Consider the following 17,834-nt stretch of genomic DNA (forward strand, 5'->3'; position numbering starts at 1 on the left):
TTCTTATCCTAGTTTATAAATCACAACCCCAAATCTACAATATTTATCTATAAAAATGAAAACTTTCCTAAAATAGAATTTTTGAATAAATTATTTAAAAATAAAATATATTGATAAATAAATCAAACAAAATACTCTTCTATCAACAAAAATTCTTGTTGTTCTAATCTCTAAACCACAATCCCAAATGTACAATATTTTTCTACAAAAATGAAAACTTTCCTAAAATAGAATTTTTAAGAATTTTATTTTTAAAATACAACCTATTGATAAAAAAATCTATAAGAATACTCTTCTATCAACAAAAGTTTTTCTTATCCTAGTTTATAAGTCACAACCCCAAATCTACAATTTTTATCTATAAAAATGAAAACTTTCCTAAACTGTTAATTTTCTTCTCTGCAGTGACCTCGTGATGATTAAATATTTTGTTTTGCTAAAGAATGATAAGCTTCGATAATAAGTTATATATGTAATAAGGCTAAGTTGTAATCACTAGTTTGTCGTTGAGTGGACGAACGAGTAATTCATTTCAGTTAGCTTTCATCGTTTAAAGCAAAACTACCAAAATAAGCGGAATCGAAAACAACTTTTCAAATTATACATTCTTAAAAGGAACTCGTTGTGATCTCTAACATTAATTGTCAAACTCCCTCACATACCTCGTGCAACATCTCTCTTCAATCAACCGTACTGAGAATGGGTATCGAAGAAGGCCATCACAACGGGGAGAGGAAGCCCCTCACATGGTGCCAAACGTTCTTCAAATCCTTCGTTTTTGTTTGTTTGGTAGCCTGTTTTATTTGTGGCACGGTTTATACGATCAAACTATCTTCTCGCAAAGAACCAGTTCCGAAGATAGAACTAGTTTCTATGGATTTCACGGTGCTTAATATTACAGACACTCGTTTAAGTGCAAAATGGGATTTTTCGATTCGGATCCCAGACGAACTACCTTGTTGGGGATGGATTTAACCCATCCACAAAGCCCATCGAACAAAGGGCCCAGTCCAGCAAACCGAGTCGACGTCGGCGCAGAAGCCGATTCTCGAGGCTTCAACTTAACCAGGAAGCGCCGTTAGTCGAAGCGGAGAGCAAGCGAAGCGAGGTTGATCGACTAAACGGCTCGGAGCGAGCATCTCATAATCAGGCCCGAAGGGCCGACAAAGCCCAATCAGTAAAAAGAGATTAGGTTAAGGTAATCGAACAGAGTATAAAAGGAGAGGAAAGCAAAGGAGAAAGGCATGGACACTTAGCTACACAAACTTAGCGGCGAGATTAGGGTTTATCATCCGTACAATCATCTCTCTGCTATTTGTACTTTTCCGGTTTAAGCTCTCACGAGCTCCGGCTTGCTTTTACTTTCTCCACCTTTGTAACATCATCTCGAAATCTAATAAACGCCTCTGTTCGACCCATTTCTAGTATTGTTTACTTCACCCGAGACCAAATTCACCCTAAACAATTGGCGCCCACCGTGGGGCCGAACAGACCTAGCGTTTCTAGACCGATATGACCACCGGAGGTACGAACCCAGATACCTCCGGAGAGGAGCCGGCACTCACGCCTCCTCCCCTCCTCTCGTCGGAGTTCATGAGTTCAGTCATAGCCCGACTTGCTCACCAAGAAGAAGTTCAGAAGACGACGAATGATCAGCTCGCCGCCATTGTCGCTGCTCTTAGCGCCTCCACCGGCAACTCACAACCGCTTCGTCGTCACCTTTTCAATACAAATCCCCCTACTCCGGCAGAAGAACGAACGACGAACCCAGTCGATCCTACTCTCCAACTCGCGGAAACCCTAGCCGCCGACGTTTTTCCTACAGCGTCAGATCCATCGACTGTCCGAGAAATCGCCGAGCTTAAACTAAATTTCCAACAAATGAGTTCGAGGATCCACCAAGCAACGAGCGCAGTACCCGAGATTGACAGTGTCATCGCATCAACATCGCGTACTCCTTTCACCGAGGAACTGACGGAGGTTAAACTCCGAAAGATGGACAAGTTGCGTCTTCCAGAATATAAACCAGGAGGAGATCCCGTCGAGCATTTGACAGCTTTCAACATTGCGGTAGCAAGGGCCAGACTTGCTCCCGACGAGAGAGACGCGGGATACTGCCAACTCTTCATTGAGACACTCAACGAGCAAGCCTTAACCTGGTTCTCGGGACTCGAAGAGAATTCAATTAGAAGCTTCAAAGAGCTCTCCTCAGCTTTCCTCAAGACTTACATCATGTTCACCAAGCGTGAAGCAACGGCTTCGACTCTCTGGAACCTCAAGCAAACGAAGGACCAGAATCTTCGTGATTACATGGAGCGTTTTAAGTCCGTCGTGTCAAGAATCAATATCCCAGACCACATCGCTGTCGATGCCTTGAGGAACAATCTCCTTGTGGAATGTAAGTTCCGAGAAGATCTCTATCGATGCACCGCCACGACGTTGCAAGATGCCGTTGCTCGTTCTCACAACTTCATCCGTATGGAAGAAGACACTAAAGCCATCTTGAGCAAGCACAACCCGGCGAAGCAATCGGCGCCTAAAAACGCCGTCACAGCTCACGTCGAACCTCGTCAGCATGCTCCAAGCGATAAAAATAACCGTAAGAACGGTCTCCTTTACGTCGTTGACGAAAACGGGAAGAAGTGGAACACCTTTCATCGGGAAACTGATCCTCCAAGCGAATCTCCCCGAGCAACAGCGCCAGCCACGGTCGCCCAGGTCGATTCGGCAGCGGGATCTTCCCGGACCCCACCAGGGCTTACTAAATCGTGCAAACTCCACGGTGTAAAGGGTCAGGATACTTCAGAGTGCAAAACACTTTTCGCGCAGTTCCTCTCCTCACTCGAAAGCGGTGAAATTAAGATTCCTCCTCCGAAGCCAAGAAGCGAGAACAGTTGGAGCAGAAACAAGGACAGGAAAAATCAGCGAAAAAATCCAGCTAAACCGCGTCAAGACGACCAAAAGCCAAAGGTCGCCGAGCAAATCCCACACCCAGACGACGATGGTGACGCCTCAGCTGACGAAGATCCGCCGGCAGCCAGACAAAGGATCGAAGTTATTCGCGCCCAACCGGAGTCCTCATCAGACGAAGAGAGCGATCTCGAGGAAGCCCTCGACCCGTTGGACTTACGTGTACTTCTCAAACGAAAGACCTCGGCGACGAATGACAAAACTCCCAGACCTTCCGATCTCCGAGTCGAGCTCAACGCTAAAAGAACTAAGCGTTCGCTGAGCCCAGGATCTTCACTGGCAACTACTGACGGAAACCCTATCGTCGATCTGCGAGATCAGCTTAACGCGCGAGTCAGTGATCTGCGTGCAAAGCTAGACCACAAAAAAGCCGGGTCGCCAAAAGAAAGCGAAGACCTCCGAGCTCTTCTCACCAGGAAGCAATCAAGTGTCAGGCCGCGGATTAACGTGATTATGGGAGGATCTCCACCTTGCGGGGACTCTGTACGAGCGGTCAAAGATCACCGACGAATGGTGGACACCTCGCAGCGCTGGCCGCAGAAGTCCCCAGCTGATCCCCCAATCTCCTTCTCAACCGAAGACCTCCTCGGAATAAACTTTCCTCATAACGACCCTCTTCTCGTCGTTTTGGCTATCGATAAGTACGACGTCACCAAAGTACTGATCGATACTGGCAGCTCGGTCGATATCATTTTTCGCGAAACTCTCGAAAAAAGGGAATCGACTTAAAAGACGTGAAACCGTCTTCCAGAACTCTCACCGGCTTTAACGGTTCCTCTGAAGTGATCATGGGAACTATCCGTCTCTCGGTACAAGCTGAGGGAGTAGCTCGGATGGTCAAGTTTTCGGTAGTCAGCACCAAGGCTCCCTACCACGTGATACTAGGCACTCCATGGTTATACTCCATGCGAGCGATCGCATCAACGTACCATCAATGCGTCAAATTCCCGGGAATGGATGGTACGATTAAGACAGTGCGAGGAGATCAACGGGCCGCGCGAGATCTCTTGATTGCCACGGTCAAACTGCAGCGATCTCAATCACTAGTCAACTCGATCTCCCCTCCTGTAAGCAAGATCTGCCCACAAAAAGAAGAGGTGCTCGAAGTCGCAGTCGACGAATCAGATCCAAGTAAAGTGCTACGAGTAGGCGCTTATTTATCGGACGAGATGCAGCGCGATATCACGGATTTCCTGAGGAAAAACTTGTCTATCTTTGCTTGGTCGATGACTGACATGAAGGGAATCGACCCGTCCATCACGACTCACGAGTTAAACGTAGACCCAAATATCAAGCCCATTCGACAGAAGAGACGAAAGTTGGGTCCCGAAAGATCCAAAGCAGTTGTTGAGGAAGTCGAGCGCTTATTAAGCGCGGGCTCTATAGCAGAAGTTCGTTACCCGGAGTGGCTCGCTAACCCGGTGGTTGTCAAGAAGAAAAACGGCAAGTGGCGCATGTGTGTCGATTTTACCGACCTCAACAAGGCTTGCCCAAAAGACAGCTATCCGCTTCCGAATATCGACAGGCTTGTCGAATCAACTGCCGGCAATGAAATGCTCACGTTTATGGACGCTTTCTCGGGATACAACCAGATCATGATGCATCCTGACGATCGAGAGAAGACGTCGTTCATAACTGATCGAGGAACTTACTGCTACAAAGTAATGCCCTTCGGGCTGAAGAATGCTGGTGCGACCTACCAACGACTTGTCAATCGCATGTTCGCCAAACAGCTCGGCACAACGATGGAAGTCTACATTGATGACATGCTCGTCAAATCAGTCCGAGCAGACGACCACCTGGTACACCTACGGGAGTGTTTCGACATCCTAAATGCGTACAAGATGAAACTAAACCCGGCCAAATGCACCTTCGGCGTATTGTCCGGAGAATTCCTCGGCTACATAGTGACGCAGCGAGGAATCGAAGCGAACCCGAAGCAAATATCAGCTGTGCTCGATCTACCCAGTCCGAGAAACTGTCGAGAAGTCCAGCGACTAACAGGCCGAATCGCAGCACTTAATCGTTTCATCTCCCGGTCAACTGATAAATGTCTCCCTTTCTACGATCTCCTCCGAGGAAACAAAAAATTCATTTGGGACGATAAGTGTGAGGAGGCTTTTAGTCAGCTCAAACATTACCTGACGACGCCCCCTATCCTGGCAAAGCCGGACATAGGCGACGTTTTATCTCTCTACATTGCGGTCTCATCCGCCGCAGTCAGCAGCGTGCTAATCAAGGAGGACCGAGGAGAACAACGACCTGTTTTCTACATGAGCAGGAGGATGACCGGACCAGAAACCCGGTACCCGACACTTGAAAAGATGGCCCTGGCCGTCGTCGAATCAGCGAGGAAACTCCGCCCATATTTTCAGTCACATTCGGTAGAAGTTCTCACCGACCAGCCGCTCAGAACTGTCCTACAAAACACGAACAGAGCTGGCCGTCTTACCAAATGGGCGATCGAACTCGGAGAGCTCGACATCACTTATAAGTGTAGAACCGCCGCTAAGGCTCAAGTCCTCGCTGATTTCCTCGTGGAGTTATCTCCGGAACTCGCTCAAGATTTGGAAACCTCGGATTCAACATGGATCCTGCATGTCGACGGTTCCTCGACAAACAAAGGCTCTGGAGCAGGAGTTCAGCTTCAATCCCCATCGGGAGAACTCATTCGACAGTCGTTCAGTTTCGGTTTCCCAGCATCAAACAACGAAGCAGAGTATGAGTCACTCATCGCCGGCCTTCGCCTCGCCAAAGCAGTCAAGGCTAAGCGACTCAGTGCGTACTGCGACTCACAGCTCGTCGCCAGTCAGTTCAGCGGTGATTACGATGCGCGCAACGATAGAATGGATGCTTACCTCCGAGTCGTACAAGCATTGGCTAAAGAGTTCGAATTCTTCGAGCTCACAAAGGTTCCTCGTGGAGAAAATGTCTGTGCGGATGCGTTAGCAGCACTCGGAAGCAAGCTACGCGATCAAGTCAAAAGGACTATTCCAATCCACCGAATCGAGAAACCAAGCATCGACATCTCAACGGAATCAGCCAACTTCGTCACCACAGAACCCGAAACAACGCCCTTATCTAAGACCAACGACGACTCCGAGATGACAGACCAAGATCAGCTACTACCCGACTGGAGGACTGAATTCATCCAATATCTCACCGCGGGCACACTTCCAACGGATAAATGGGCCGCAAGACGATTAAAGAGGCGCAGCGCGCACTACGTCGTCATGGAAGAAGAACTCCACCGAGTAACGGCTAACAAGGTCCTCCTGAAATGCATTTTTGCCGAGCAAACGCAGCTAGTAATGGCGGAAACTCACGAAGGAGCAGGTGGAAACCATTCTGGAGGTCGGTCACTAGCCCTGAAGATTCGGAACTTAGGATTTTTCTGGCCAACTATGAATACCGACTGCGAAGCATATGCCCGGCGATGCGACAAATGTCAACGACACGCTCCGAGTATCCATAGCCCAACCGAGCTACTACGAACGTCCGCAGCCCCTTACCCATTTATGCGATGGGGGATGGATATCATCGGACCGATGCCGAATTCTCGCCAACGTCGCTTCGTGCTGGTATTGACCGACTACTTCACCAAATGGATCGAAGCAGAAGCCTTCGCGCAGGTTACAGAGAAGGAAGTTCGCGGCTTTGTCTGGAAGAACATCATCTGTCGCCACGGTCTACCATACGAGATCGTGACAGACAACGGATCACAGTTTATGGCCGGAAATTTTAAAGATTTCTGCAACAAATGGAACATCCGACTAAGCCCTTCGACGCCGAGATATCCTCAAGGAAACGGACAAGCAGAATCCTCGAACAAGATTATCATCGACGGAATCAAGAAGCGCCTTGACCTCAAAAAAGGACATTGGGCCGATGAACTTGACGGCGTGCTCTGGTCGCACCGGACAACCCCCCGAGGAGCAACAAAATCTACCCCTTTTTCACTCGCTTACGGGATGGAGGCAATGGCTCCAGCCGAGGTCAATGTAACAAGTCTCCGCCGGTCCAAGATGCCTCAGCATGTTGAGCTTAATCAAGAGATGCTGCTAGATGCCCTCGACGGACTAGAGGAGAAGCGCGACCAAGCCTTACTTCGAATCCAAAACTACCAAAACCAAATCGAGAGCTACTACAACAAAAAGGTCCGCTCGCGTCCTCTCGAGCTCGGCGATCTGGTTATGAGAAAAGTCTTTGAGAACACCAAAGAACCCAACGCTGGAAAACTCGGCGCGAATTGGGAAGGACCGTATAAAATCATTCGAGTCGTCAAACCAGGAGTGTACCGACTCGAGACTTCCCGCGGAGAAGCAGTCCCACGAGCTTGGAACTCCATGCATCTTCGTCGTTTTTACTCGTAAAACGAGTAACCTTTCAGAACGAATAAAATGATCTACATCACCGTTTTACTCAAAAAAAAAAAAAAAAAAAAAACCCGAGTAGATGCACCCTACGGTCACTTCTACTCGACCAAGTAAAAGTGACTACCAAGCCACTTTTACTTGGACTAAAACGAACTACGAAAGGCTTGATCCTCCTCGGAGGTACGTAGGCATCCCCTCTACGGGGTCCAGCCCCAAACAAACAAAAAAAAAAAACTTTTTACTCGTCTCGTTTATCTAACGAGCAAACGATGCCAGCCCCTTAACTCGAAAGCGGCGCACGAGCACTCGCCCAATTAATCGAACATATCCTGATCAGATATTGAACGAAGGGAAAAACAGAGTCACCGATGATGAAAATCATTGACCAAACTCACGAGTGGAATTTCGGACCTTGTCACAAATCGAAGAATAATGAGTTGGCCGACCTAATTTCTCTCGATTACCGTGTCGCGTCCAGAAACCTTTCCCTCGGAAACTTACTCAGAATTCTTGTCTTAATTTGCTCCCGACTTATTGAAAGAAAGAATAGCGGGATCGAATTAACGAGCAACGAATAATTTCATAATCTACTGAGTTGTTAGCCGTTATCCGTAACCCACATAAAGAACAAACACTCAATAGAAATTTCAAAGTTTTTACAGAATGCTGAGTTCATAGATTCCGAGGAATCAAGGCTACAAAAAAAAGAGCGAAAGAAGTTACAACAAACAACATTGATTATTAATCGACCACAGGAGGATCCTTGTCGCCACTGCCGTCACCCTCTCCGGGACCCGAGACGCGGCCAAACTTTGTTGGGATTGACTCGGTAACATTCGCAGCTGGCGTCTCAGTTGGAAGGTCGTCTCCCTTCCCCGGGTCTTCCGACGAGGAAGCCGACGAGCTGGCATTCTTCGATGCCTTCGCAGAGGAATCGGTCAGCACGATGGTAGGCACGGCCCCGTCCTTCTGAACAACCGGTCCCACTGATGTTCGCTCCGTCGGGTCGACACCTTGGTCGGTGTGCTGATTGGAAGATACGGCCGTCTGAGCGGGCTTCTCCGTCGGATCTGCAGATCGGGGATCTCGGTCGGCGAGGGGAGTGCGAAGAGCAATGGCAGCCTCTGAATCGATCAAACCAATGTTCGATCCAAATGGGTCGAGCTGACGCCAAATCTCTTCGATCAGGAACCGAGACTCCAACACTAACGGGGAGAGGCGAAGATCTTCTGCTGGAATTTCCTTTACTTCCAAGCGTTCTGCTTCCTCTTCATAATGCCTCTCTTGCCCAGCGAAGAAATCGATGGTTTCCTGCGGGATCTCGACACCTGAGGCCTTAATCTGCTCGAGACATTTCCTTGTTCCAAAGGCTTGGCTATAGAGACATCTAGCATCGTCATACTTGTCCCTTTGGTCCTCACGAAGAGAAATCTTATGGAAGCGTTTCTCGGCCTTAGCAATCATGGCGATCAACACGCGAATCCTCTCGTGCGTAACCTCGTACCTACGAGATTTCCGAAGCCTGGTCATCTCCTCGGAATGCCTAAGTGATTCCGCGGCTATCCTTCTCTCTAGGTCGACCTTTTCCTTCCGCTGCTTGTCTACCACAACTTCAAGGTTGTTCATCGCCTCCTTACACATCTGCAATTCAACCGCGTCAGATGTTCGCGTCTCGTCAAACGCTTTCCTGAGAGACCTCTCCCGAGCAATGGCTTCAGTCTTCTCCCGCGAAGACACCCGAAGAGCCTCCTCCACTTTCTTCTTGGCTTCTTCGCTCTCGCGGATCTGCTCTCTAGCCCGCCTAAGGGCTGAGTCATACTTCCCGACCAGAACATTCCAGTCGCCGTGACTCTGATCAAAACACAAAAAAAAAAAAGAGACTTAGCCAAAATAATTTAAGGTTCAGAGAAGAAGGAAACGAGCAACCACTTACCTTTACCGACGAGCAAGAAGCATGTTCATATTCATCTTTGAAGATGAGGTCCCCCACTGAAGGAAGCAGATCGGGACCGCCTTTGACTAGCCGTAGCAAACGAGCGCAATCCTCCGGGTAACAGGCCAGCGGGAGCTCTCGGTTGAACTCGAACTTGAACCCATCCTCCGGGGTTTCCTTGGGACGGCCGGACACACGGGTCTCAGAACCTTCCGTGATATGAGCCGAAGAGTCGCCCCTCAGAGGGACTCGCGGTCTTTCAGAAGCTGGCAACCCCTTCGAAGTCTCCGAGAGGCCCTGATCATCCACTAAGGCTCCGCGATTCTGCTGAGGGCCCTCTCGTCTTCTCCGACGCAAAGCGATGGTCTCGTTTTCATCATCATCCGAGGTCTCAACCTCGGGAGTAGCGTCAGGGACCAAAGCTTGGAGTTCCTCCTCGCAAACCGAAGATGGTCGGGGCACGGAGAAATCTTGCTTCTTCGTTTTCTTCTTCCTGGGAACGTCTTCCGCAGGTGGTTCCGCGGCTTTCCTCTTCTTACTACCCTTCTTAGAGGGGTTATCCGGATCGGTTTGACCTATCTCATTGGACTCTTTCCGAGTCTCCTTGCTCTTCTTCTTCTTCGAGGCCTTTCCCTGAGAAGAACCACCAGTAGGCGCCCGCTCGGCGGTAACGGGGACAGCGTCCGTAATCTCGACTCCTGCAGAGCCGTCAGTACCCTTTTTGGCACCTATCTTCCCCGCCGCAATAAGACTAAGATCGGGCAGTTGCTTCATTGTTCGGGCCTGATTGATTTCCTTTTGCTCGGCTCGTGTAAAAAGAGACAACCGTTTCGAAGTCGATCGATTGATGAGAGGAAGCGAATCCGAAATCCAATGCTCTGCAAAAGAAAATCCCTAATAAGATGTTATTCGCTTGATAGGAAACATAAAGGGGGAGTGAGAACTTACGACTCGCAATCCGTTCTACAGATCTTTGAATTCTCTCCCGAGTAAAATCCTCCCAGTGATCTTGCCTCTGCAACGCGACAATCCGAGCACTCTCCTTCCAATTCTCGGGGTACGTAGCGAGATTCGGGTGACCAACTACAAAAAAAATATACGCGTTAGACGAGCACACGCCACAATCGTCACATAAGACAGCGTGCAGTACCCATCTCTGCATTCCAGAGAACGCGGTAACCAGACTTCGGAGGCTCTTCGAACGCTGATCTGTTCGACTTCACGTAGAAGTACGAGCGCTGCCAGTCTGAAGTTTTGGTCGGATACCCCGTGACCACGTTATAGTTTGGGCGCATCCTCGTCGAGACGAGCCCATCGTCGGAAATCGAAACTGAAGTCAATTCTTCAAACGACCTCACACTCATCGATGTCCCTGCCTCAGCCGCGATCACCGATAAAACGACCATCAACCGGAGAGAACCGTTCATCAACTGGCTTAAAGCGACTCCTCTGCGGAACGCATAAGCCGTGACGATTCGGGGAATTGGGAACCATAACTTCGTGTCGTTCCTGAAATACGACTCGTAAATGCACTGATACCCCTTCGGAGGCGACCAAGGCCTCTGATCCCGCTTTGGAATGATGAACGAGACCCCGTGTGCGTTGAGATCTCGGAGGATAGCTTCCACCGACTCCACGGTGGATTTCGTCCTCTCGACGTTGGACCAATCTTGTCCGTCGACGACCGAAGGTCGAATTCTCCAAACCTCCAGTGGACTCTCCTCGGCGAAGATGTTCCCGGGATAATAGCTGATCGGAACAATCGAGGTGTCAACCGCTTCTTGACCGTCGTCATCACCCCGGAACTGTTCTCTCGCTTCCGAGACCAAGAGACGCTGCGATAAGTCCATATTTCCCGTATCCATCATCGCTTCGTGATGGATACCGTCAGAATCCCGAGAAGATACCGCCCCCTTTCCCTTTTGTTCTCGCGTCAAACGATGAGATGACGACATCTCGGATAATCGCAGATCTAAAAACAGAGATAAAGAGAGAGAAGGAGCGTAGAGAGAGAAAGTACCTTTAGCGCTGCGGAGAAAAATGAAAAGAAGTGGAGAGGGGGGGAGAGCTATTTATAGGGAGAGATAAGCGCGGAGATCAAGGCGTCATCATTACGCCTAATAAGGCCTAAGTGGGGCCTAAACCCAATTAGGCGCGTGATCGACAGATGCGCCGGTCCGTCTTCTCGACCCGTAAGCGTTTATCTCACGATCGCAACGCGTGAGAAACGGACGCGTCAATCCATTCTCTCGATCGAGAAGTATCAATTGAACGGATCGACTCCTCAACGATCAGTCGCTTGCTCGGATTGAACCTTTTGTTCTCCGAACTACAGACACCAAATTCATCGAAGATCGATTGCTCGACCATCAATAAACTGGGGGGGGACTTACTGTTGGGGATGGATTTAACCCATCCACAAAGCCCATCGAACAAAGGGCCCAGTCCAGCAAACCGAGTCGACGTCGGCGCAGAAGCCGATTCTCGAGGCTTCAACTTAACCAGGAAGCGCCGTTAGTCGAAGCGGAGAGCAAGCGAAGCGAGGTTGATCGACTAAACGGCTCGGAGCGAGCATCTCATAATCAGGCCCGAAGGGCCGACAAAGCCCAATCAGTAAAAAGAGATTAGGTTAAGGTAATCGAACAGAGTATAAAAGGAGAGGAAAGCAAAGGAGAAAGGCATGGACACTTAGCTACACAAACTTAGCGGCGAGATTAGGGTTTATCATCCGTACAATCATCTCTCTGCTATTTGTACTTTTCCGGTTTAAGCTCTCACGAGCTCCGGCTTGCTTTTACTTTCTCCACCTTTGTAACATCATCTCGAAATCTAATAAACGTCTCTGTTCGACCCATTTCTAGTATTGTTTACTTCACCCGAGACCAAACTCACCCTAAACATACCTGGTAGCTATATATGTCTTCAAGGACACTTTCAAGCTTCCTTCATGTACAAGAATGAAGAATGTTACTCTTGCTATTTCAAGCCCACAAAAGTAAAGCATTTTAATAATTTTTTTTTAATCTTTTTTAATTTATATGATTTACTTTAACCTATCGAATCTTCTGCGTTATCAGATACAGCGATCTCAAATACAACCAACCTCAGGTTCTTAGGGTTTTAGTGGGTGTCTCGGCAGAAGATATCGAAGGCTTAATTGGTAAAGATATCACTGAAGATATCAAAGAGAAGAAGGAAGTGCGGTTTGGAACGCGTTTTTATCTCACTGATTGCAGGGAAAAGACAACTGGTACTATGAGATATGCATGTGATGAAGTCACGTTGCGATTTGAACCTGGTTCCGAGATGAAGGCGGCTTTGTTTGGGAAGAACCCTAGCTGTGTCAATTATTGACCTAACTCCACGTCATCACCAGTTCATTGCTTTTTTCTTTCTTTTTTGTTTCTTGTGTGTTTTCATCGGATGATTGTCACGTTGGAAAATATTAGGGTTTTAACTTCATGTTTTCTCTGGGAATAACAATATTTTTAATTAAATGATACTGTTACAAATCTTAAAAGGCAAACGATATACAACTATAATTATAATCAATAAATAAAAATAACTATGAAATCCAAACCCATAATTATCTAAGAAAGAAACAAAACATAACAACAAAATTACATTAAAACCTCTGTAGATTAATAATGTTGGGATTTTAGAATTTTATTAATTTATAGAGATATTAATGTATAAAAATTGCCTTATATGGATTTTTTATTAAAGATATATTTATTATAAGATAAGAAAAATATTTGATTTTAGTGAAACGTTAATCGTTAATTTTTAAATTTTGAAATTTATATTAATTGTATTATATTATTTACTGTATATAATATATATTGAATAATACTTAAATGTGATTTTAGATATAATATTACTAAATCTCATCAACAAGATATTAAGTGTTAAAAAAATATAAAGATAATTCTTTTGTGAATATAAAACAAACAATATAATAATAGATTCATACATATATATAAAATATGTATACATATAAATTATTAATTTATAATTATAATGGGAGAAGGAATCTGTGATTAGTATAAAGGGAGGCTATAGCTAAAGATTCAAATCATCCGATTAGAAAGCAACGAGAGCTAAAGAGAGAGGGCGTTTTTGTTTTAGCATTTGTCTTGAGAATTTTTGCTTTGTATTCATAACGCTTTTTTAAGAAATCTCCTCTACTCTCTCCAATCAACCGTAGAGAATGGGTATCGAAGAAGGCAATTACAAGGAGCAAAAGGTTCTCACAAGGTGCAAAAGGTTCTCTATCCGCAGCTTCGCTAGTATTGTTGGTATTGTTTTCATAGGCGGTTGTTATTATTTTGGGCTCTTGTGGTTGATGCAAGCGTCCTTTAGAGAAGAACCAGTTCAGATTCCGAAGATAGAACTAGCTTCTTTGGATTTCACGGTGCTTAATATCACAGACACTCGTTTAAGTGCGAAGTGGGATGTGTCGATACGGATCCCCTCATATCTTCCTGGTCGCTATATATGTCTTCAAGGAGACCTTCAAGCTTCCTTCATGTACAAGGATGTTACTCTTGCTACCTCTTCCCCACAAAAGTAAGCAGTACTTTTTTTTCTTCTCTTTTTTGATTTATATTATTTATGTTGTGATTTAGGAATAATATTATTATAAATACTAATGAATCTTCTGTATAATATTCAGATACAACAATCTCAAATACCGTGATGCTCAGGTTCTTAAGGTTTCAGCAGGTGTCTCGGGAGAAGGTATTTATGGTTTGATAGGTAAAGATATAACTGAAGATATGAAAGAGAAGAAGGAAGTGCGGTTTGGAACGCGTTTTTATATCACTGATTGCAGGGAAAATACAACTGGTACTATGAGATATGCATGTGATGAAGTCACGTTGCGATTCGAACCTGATTCCGGGATGAAGGCGGCTTTTTTTGGGAATAACCCTAGCTGCGTCTTATTGACCTAACTCCACCTCATCACCAGTTCAATGTTTTTTTCGTGTCTTGTGTTCTTCATCAGATGATTGTTACGTTGGAAAATATTAGGGTTTTACTTAGGTTTTCTCTGGAAATAACAATATTTTTAATTAAATGATATTAAAAATCTTATAAGGGAATCGATATTCAGCTACAATCATTATCAAGAAATAAAAATAATAATGAAACTCAAAACAATAATTATCTAAAGAAAGAAACACAACATTAAAACGAATTAAAGGACATAACCCTGTTTCAAAAAAAAAAATAAGAACCGGATAAGTAGGAAGTTCGGTGCGTGACAAACTCTCTCGTATTCTTCATTTCTTGTTGCGCTCCATGATATGTTCTCGTCTCTATCAAATCAAATTGTATAGAATAGGAGATGATGTTGATTCGGAACGAAGAGTAATGGACTCGGTCGTTGCTCTATCTCTTGTTAAAACCCCTTCTTCCCAACATGATCCTCCCCAACCAGACTGCATTTGTTCAGGGTCGCTTGCTAGTGGAGAACACGGTACTAGCCTCGGAGATAGTCCACGGTTATCACAGAGATAAAGGTCCGAGTAGAATTACCTTGAAGGTGGACATCGCCAAAGCATTTGATACAGTCAACTGGAGATTCATTTTCAACTGCCTTCAGGGAATGGGGTTACCGCAAACTCTTATCCAGTGGATCCAAGTGTGTATCTCTACTCCTAGCTTTATGATTGGCTTCAACGGGACAGTTCAAGGCTACTTCAAAAGCAATAGAGGACTCAGGCAGGGAGATCCTTTATCGCCATACCTATTCGTCATCGCAATGAATTGTCTATCACTTATGCTAGATAAAGCTGCTGAAGAAGGTAAATTTGGCTATCACCATGCTTGTAAAGACACAAAACTAACGCACCTGTGCTTTGCCGACGACCTGCTTATCTTTTGCGACGGCTCTCTCCAGTCTGTTAAGAATGTGCTTGAAGTCCTAGAAGCTTTCAAGCAGGCATCAGGGCTAACGGTAAGCATTACCAAAACATGCTTCTTCACAAGCGGTGTCCACCAGGCTGAAATCGATCACATTGAAGAGGAGTGTGGGCTTTCTAGAGGGATGTTGCCGGTTCGCTACCTGGGCGTCCCTCTCTGCACAAGGAAACTGTCATTAGCTAACTGCGACCCCCTTATTCAACAGGTCAAGAACAAAATTAATAGCTGGACTGCAAAAACACTGTCTTTTGCAGGAAGGTTATTACTGATCAATACAGTGATAGCAGGAATAGCGAATTTCTGGTGCTCAACATTCACAATCCCTAAGAAGTGCATAGAAATCATAAATTCTCTGTGTGGGGCTTACCTTTGGAAAGGATCATCGGAAGGCTCTCACTCTGCAAGAGTATCTTGGGAAACGGTCACACTGTCAAAAGATGAAGGAGGGCTTGGGATCAGGAACTTGGTGTGGTGGAACAAAGCTTGCTCCGTCAAGCTGTTGTGGCTACTCTTCTTCAGAGCGGGTTCCATCTGGGTGGCCTGGTTCATTCAAAATGTTCTCTCAGGTGATTTGAGTAACCTGTGGACACTAAGAGAAAAGCAAACTCATTCCTCATCCACCAAAAAGATTCTAAGGGTAAGAGATTATGTCTATAATTGGATCAAAATTGTACCTGGCAGTGGAAAGAATTGTCGGTTCTGGTCAGATAATTGGAGTCCCTATGGCAACCTGCGACAATACTTTGGTTTGGCGCCTACTACTAGCCTCGGTATAAGAGCATCTGCCACCCTCCATGATCTCTTCCAGCAAGGTAGGTGGCTTCTTCCTCAACCTCGATCAGAAGCCCAACTCAACCTCCACATTCACCTCTCTACTATCACCCTCTCAGAAGTGAATGATGAATACACTTGGTCTCCCCTTGGCTCGCCGCTATCAACTTTCTCAACAGGTCAGGTTTATAATGAGATCAGACCCCATCAACAAAAGGTCCCTTGGCATGCTTCTATCTGGTCATCCAGAGGTATACCTAGACATAACTTTCTCGCCTGGCTCATTACTTTGAATCGCTGCCCCACGAAAGACAGGATGCAAAACTGGGGGATCCCAACAGACCCAGCTTGTATTCTATGTACTAGCGCTTCAGAATCAAGAAACCACATGTTTTTTGAATGTTCCTACTCGTGGAATCTATGGTCGGGTCTGGCAAGAAAAGCAAACTGGACGCCTTCTAGGAATTGGGATACTGGTCTGTGCAGCCTACAGGGATCCTCCCTCCCAAAATTCCATCGATTACTCATCCTCATCGCATGGAAAGCCTCCATATACCTCCTCTGGACTGAACGCAACAACCGTCTCCATCGGCAGCAGTTTCGGTCAACTGCGTCTCTCGAGAGGCAAGCCGACTTGCTCATCAGAAACCGCATCTCAGGCTTCCGAGACGAAAACCCCCGACTCTCCTCCACAATGCTCCAGCTTTGGTTTGATCGATGATCTTCTCTCGGTGTGACTCTCTGTTTTTCTCCGTCACTAACTACCTCTTCATTTTCGGTTCAATTGCAATTCGATTAGGGCTAGGCCCATAGATCCTTTTTGGTTAGTATCTTTCTGTATTGGGTTCAAACCCAAAACAATTGCCTTAGAGGCCATTTAGTTTATAAAAGTAAAGCCCTTTCTCAAAAAAAAAAAAAAATATGTTGTCCTTGTAACTCAGCTCACCAAAACGACCTAGAATCGTTTTGGGTTTAAATTAGAGACTGCGCGTTTTATCAAATAAGGAAAATAAAAGTAAAAACATGAAATTGGGCTGTCTTTTGTGGATTTTGGGAATTTGAGACTATGGATTAAGGCCTTTGAAAGATTACCATGGGCTATTAACAACAAACTATTTACCAAATTTATGCAATTATTTTTGGGCCCAAAGAAACACAATCAGGAAAGGAACCAAATAAGAAAAGAGGATTAGAGATTTAATAAAAACAATAGGGGCATTCCGAGAATTGAACTCGGGACCTCTCGCACCCTAAGCGAGAATCATACCACTAGACCAAATGCCCACGTTTGGAAGCAAATTAACAGATAGTTTTAAATAAGAAAACAAATCTGACAAAATTATCCAAAATTCTCTTTGGTTTACCATTTTATCCAACGTATTAAAATAGGGTCGATCATCAAATTAACAAAATGTTATCTTGAACCGACAAAAACATCATTTTTAAATAGTTTTTTTTTCTGCCAAAGAACTTTCTCAATGTTAGCTCTTGTTAATAAATCAGAATTTACAAATCTAGAATAACAAAGAAACACAAATCCACCTTAAATCCACAACATATAAATCTGCAAACAATTCTCTTTACATAAAATATTCAAAAGAATTTTCCATAATTAAGAAACGTCTAAGAATTGAATCTAATCTAGATTTGTAAAAACTTCTAACAAACTGGCAAATTATTCGTCAGATAACATTGAAAAGCCTCGAAGTTACTAATTCTAGTCTAGCACATGACATCGATAGTTTATACTTTTACATTACATTTCCTAGTTTGTCCTCAAAATCTCCAAACAATCACAAAATGACCACTAATCACAAGGTCCCAATCCAATCCCCTAGCTCTCTCTGTGCCCTAAT

The 17,834-nt window shown here is 45.4% G+C and overlaps 2 protein-coding genes and 1 non-coding gene across 3 annotated transcripts; 2 read left to right on the plus strand and 1 right to left on the minus strand.

Annotated features, from left to right (window-relative positions):
• Positions 1–12,236: 12,236 nt before the first annotated feature.
• On the plus strand, positions 12,237–12,633 carry LOC106429534. The gene is made up of 2 exons (XM_013870287.1): positions 12,237–12,274; positions 12,357–12,633. Exons 1-2 carry the CDS (start codon positions 12,237–12,239, stop codon positions 12,631–12,633), a joined length of 315 nt encoding a protein of 104 aa, XP_013725741.1.
• A 681-nt stretch (positions 12,634–13,314) lies between these two features.
• On the plus strand, positions 13,315–14,473 carry BNAANNG38000D. Its single transcript, XM_013870288.3, has 2 exons — positions 13,315–13,848; positions 13,955–14,473. The coding sequence occupies exons 1-2, from the start codon at positions 13,490–13,492 to the stop codon at positions 14,232–14,234; spliced, it is 639 nt and encodes a 212-aa protein (XP_013725742.1). The 5' UTR covers positions 13,315–13,489; the 3' UTR covers positions 14,235–14,473.
• Positions 14,474–17,190: 2,717 nt separating this feature from the next.
• On the minus strand, positions 17,191–17,262 carry TRNAP-AGG. The gene has a single exon. It is a non-coding gene; the product is annotated as a tRNA-Pro (tRNA).
• Positions 17,263–17,834: the final 572 nt, after the last annotated feature.

The sequence above is a fragment of the Brassica napus genome, chromosome A7 (genome assembly GCF_020379485.1).
Source record: "Brassica napus cultivar Da-Ae chromosome A7, Da-Ae, whole genome shotgun sequence".
NCBI lineage: Eukaryota > Viridiplantae > Streptophyta > Magnoliopsida > Brassicales > Brassicaceae > Brassica > Brassica napus.

Coding starts and splice junctions, on each gene's coding strand:
- BNAANNG38000D (XM_013870288.3), top strand. CDS start 13,490: ATGGGTATCGAAGAAGGCAATTACAAGGAGCAAAAGGTTCTCACAAGG. Junction 13,849..13,954: donor GCTACCTCTTCCCCACAAAA/GTAAGCAGTACT, acceptor TATAATATTCAG/ATACAACAATCTCAAATACC.
- LOC106429534 (XM_013870287.1), top strand. CDS start 12,237: ATGAAGAATGTTACTCTTGCTATTTCAAGCCCACAAAA. Junction 12,275..12,356: donor GCTATTTCAAGCCCACAAAA/GTAAAGCATTTT, acceptor CTGCGTTATCAG/ATACAGCGATCTCAAATACA.